Source organism: Gavialis gangeticus, unplaced genomic scaffold, assembly GCF_001723915.1.
Source record: "Gavialis gangeticus isolate Ggan-Ray unplaced genomic scaffold, GavGan_comp1, whole genome shotgun sequence".
NCBI lineage: Eukaryota > Metazoa > Chordata > Crocodylia > Gavialidae > Gavialis > Gavialis gangeticus.
This window is the reverse complement of record NW_017729015.1, coordinates 14,104,586-14,108,074: the sequence shown is the minus strand read 5'-3', so window position 1 is coordinate 14,108,074 and position 3,489 is coordinate 14,104,586. Positions and strand designations below refer to the sequence as shown.

The window sequence follows — 3,489 nt, the reverse complement described above, 5'->3', positions numbered from 1 at the left end:
CCTACATTGCCTTGCCTTTCCCGGGGGAGAACTGCAGGCAGCAGGGTCCCCATCCTGACGGGGCAACTGGGGGCCTCCACAGTAGAAATAATCCTGGTGCACAATGCCAACATTGCCCCTTGCTCCTCGGGGCTGCGCTGTGGGACCAGGGGTGTGCTGGATTCAGGATCTCCTGCTGAAGGGATCGGGTCTGAGCTGAGCCATGCGGAGCTGGGGCACACACGTGCGCCTGATTCTTGTTTCCTTTGTGTTTCCCCAGGGTCCCCCCGGCGCGGATGGCAACCCCGGTCCCACGGGGCCAGTGGTAGGTTCATGGCTGAAGATTCTCACGTTAAAACTGCACTGAAGAGCCCAAGCCTGATCCCAAGGGCAGCACCTGGCCCCTGGCATCCCTGAGGCTGGATCAGCAGCTCCTCTAAAGCCTGGGGGTGGGGGACGGGAGAGGGTCCTGGCATGTGCGCTGGGGAACGGAGACTGGAGGTCTCCCTGCGCTGGCCTTGCCATCCCGTGGGTACCACCCGCTGGGCACACGGAAACCACAGCCCCTCCTGGTTTTCTTTCCTTCCACCAGGGACCGAGAGGAGAGCGTGGACTTCCAGGAAACTCTGGGGAGAAGGGAGATCAGGTGAAGCTCCCAGTCCCTCCAAGGGAAGTCCTGGACCTGGCCAGGGGGAGGGAGGCTCAGAGGGCACTGCCCATGGGGCACACTCCTGCACCCCCCTAGGCAGGGCAGCCACCCATGGGGATCCCACATTGTCTCCATGGTCCCCAGCCCTGCAGCCCCTCCAGGCTGCCGGGAGGGCTGATGGGGTAGAGACAGCCCAGCCTTGCCCCCATTCAGTGAGTGCAGCCTGGCCTGGGTGGCTGCAGTGGCAGGACTCTGCTCCAGGGTCGGGGAGTCGTCAGCTTGATTCCTTAGCTGCCCAGCCCACTTCCTTGCAGCCCGTGTGGGGTCCGGCAGGGCCGTCACTGCGGATCCCAGCTTGCACGGTACCCCCCTCCCCAAAAGCAGCCCCATTAAATGCCCCGTCTTGGCTTAATAAAACACCAGCTCCTGGGTGGCTGGTGCCTTTCCCCTTGGCTGGCTGCTTGACAAAGCTCCACTGCAGACTAGTGACATGGATCCATTTACCGTCTCCGCAGGGATTCCAGGGACAGCCCGGCTTCCCCGGCCCACCTGTAAGTACATCCCGGTGGACGCATCATATTTAGGGGCTTGGGGCGTACTGCAAAGGAGAGGGAAGAGGGAAAAGGCCTGTTGTGCTGCAGGCTCCCATGCAGGTGGGAGAAGGCACCTCAAGGGCTCTGTCGATGGGCAGAGATAAAGGCTGAATCCTCTTTGCAAAACGAAGTCTTCCCTGGTAGCAGCGTCAGGAGGATGGAGGAGGTAGCTCTTTAAGAACCTCTCCGCCTACATGGGCGCAGGTGCTCGTACGGGTCTGGTGAGTGCCAGGAGCTGGCAGAGAGTATTTTAGGAGAGGGATATGCAAATCTGTAGAGTTTATTTGAGGTTGACTAAAGAGCAGCGCATTTCTCAGGGGCAGTGCAGAGGGCAACAAAGGCACCAACCCTTCCTTGTTGCATTATCCAAGCAGAGGGTTATACAGGAGCTGGCTGCATTTCGGACGTCACACCAGCCCCAGGCATCCTCGCTGGAGCTGAGAACAGGCTGGGGCTGGGGGAAGGAGAGCAGCCAGGGCTGGGCCAGAGGGGCCTTCTTCCAGCTTAAATTTCAGGCCTGGCTGGGAGGGGGCTAACGTCCAGTCCACAGCAGGAGCAACAAGTGACCCCCAGCCACGTGCAGCCCATGCCCAAGCGTGCTGGGCCCAGCTGCCGGGGGCAAGTACGGCCATGACTTGTCTGGCTTCCCCATCCGTCGGGGGTGGCCATCCTCACCGATAGCTGGTGCTGGACACCCAGCCTGGCCTGGATTTAGTGTCCCAATGTATCCTGGCACTTCAGCTCTGGCCATGCAAAGGCAGCTGCGGTCGAGGCCGGCAGTGCCTCTGCCATCATGTCCTGTGGCCGAGTTCTCCCGCGGGCAGGCGGGCGGGTGCCTCCCCCCAGGTCTGGGTGCCCAGCCGCTCCATCGGGTTCCCCAGATGCCCAGAATAAGTGGCTTTGATCCCACCAAACCATCTTCCTTTCCACGTGGCCTGCCAGCTGGGGCCCAGGTTCTGTGAACCAGCATCCACCACAGCCCGTTTCATTACACCCAGGACTCTGGATCATCCTTTATGAGATGAAGTAGACTGTAAAATTTTTGCTGTTCCTAGGGCCCCCCCGGTTTCCCAGGAAAAGCTGGATCAACGGGGCCCCAGGGCCCCCCCGCAGAGAAGGTGAGTGCTGCATAGTGGGGCTGAGAGCCTCTAGGGTTGGGAGTCCTAGAAGAGACTCCTTTCCCCCTGCCGGCAGGGGTCTGAGCCCGTCCTGGCTCCTGTGGGCAGGCAGAGGAGCTGCCCCAGCCTGGGGGAGCCCCAAAAGGGAAGGTGGGTGCTGGTATGAAGCTGGTGCTGGGCACTGGACTATTTGATGTCCATCGTTGATGCGGCAAAGCCGCTGGTAGCTGGGGGCCGCCGTCGGTCAGCGGTCGCAGTCACACAGTCCTCTGGGTCCGACGTGGGGGCCTGGAGACAGTCCAATGTTGCGCCCCGACGGGGCCAGCCGTCGGCGTCCGATGCCAGCACCCAGCACATGACGACATCAATTAAAACAAGTGGACGGGGTTGTCACCGGTGTCCGGCACTTGTTGGTCCGGCGGTTTCTAAAAGGCTAAAAGCGTAAAAGCAGTAAAAAAAGCTAAAAGCCTAAAACCACCACGGGGCCGCCTGGCACGACCTTGTATTCAGGCTGCTCTCCAGCCAGGGCATGGCTTTAAGGATGCAGGGGAGGCATCAGCGCCCTGGCAGGCCTTAAAAGCTGAGCTGGGAGAGGAGCGTCCCGTGGCATTTCCAGGGCTTGGTGGGCACCTGCTGGCCACTGCAAGGAGTGCAGCAGGAGCTCTGCAGTTTGGGGGGTGAGGGTGCGGGAGGCAGGCTCCACTTGGGATTTGTCTCCCAGTCCCAGAGGGGTCTGAGCTGCACAGGCTGGATCCAGACCATCAACAGCTGGCCTTCGTGGGGGGCAAGGGGCAGTGCTGCAGAGTCTGCCTCGCTCCAGGGGTTGGGAAAGGTGCAGAGCTGGGCACTGCAGGTCAGCTGTGGGCCTGCTGGATGGAGACACGAAGCGACCTGGCCCAGGGACCCTTGCCAAAGTGGACACCTGACATCTAGCCCCTCCGTGCTGCTGATGCAGTGTGTGTCTTGCCAGGGAAACTGGCTCTAGACTGCCTGGAGCTCAGGAGGCACCTGCCAGGCAGCGCTGCTCCTCCTAACCTGACCCGGTCTGGGCTGCCGGCCCCACCCTCCAGGGTCTTGCTGCGCCATGTGGGCAGACCTGGGTGGAGAGGTCAGTGAGTGGGGAAGCTGATTACTAAGGAAAGGCTTGGCA

The 3,489-nt window shown here is 61.4% G+C and overlaps 1 protein-coding gene across 6 annotated transcripts in view; it reads left to right on the top strand.

The window, feature by feature from the left end:
• COL16A1 (collagen type XVI alpha 1 chain) overlaps nt 1-3,489 on the top strand; it is an 83,274-nt gene that overhangs the window by 60,635 nt on the left and 19,150 nt on the right. For 4 of the 6 annotated variants that reach the window (XM_019512261.1, XM_019512259.1, XM_019512257.1 and 1 more), the window contains 4 exons: nt 260-304; nt 572-625; nt 1,144-1,179; nt 2,277-2,339. In XM_019512261.1, coding sequence (XP_019367806.1) covers nt 260-304; nt 572-625; nt 1,144-1,179; nt 2,277-2,339 — 198 coding nt within the window. The remainder of the gene's footprint in view (nt 1-259; nt 305-571; nt 626-1,143; nt 1,180-2,276; nt 2,340-3,489) is intronic. The other 2 variants (XM_019512260.1, XM_019512258.1) reach the window with 1 other exon arrangement.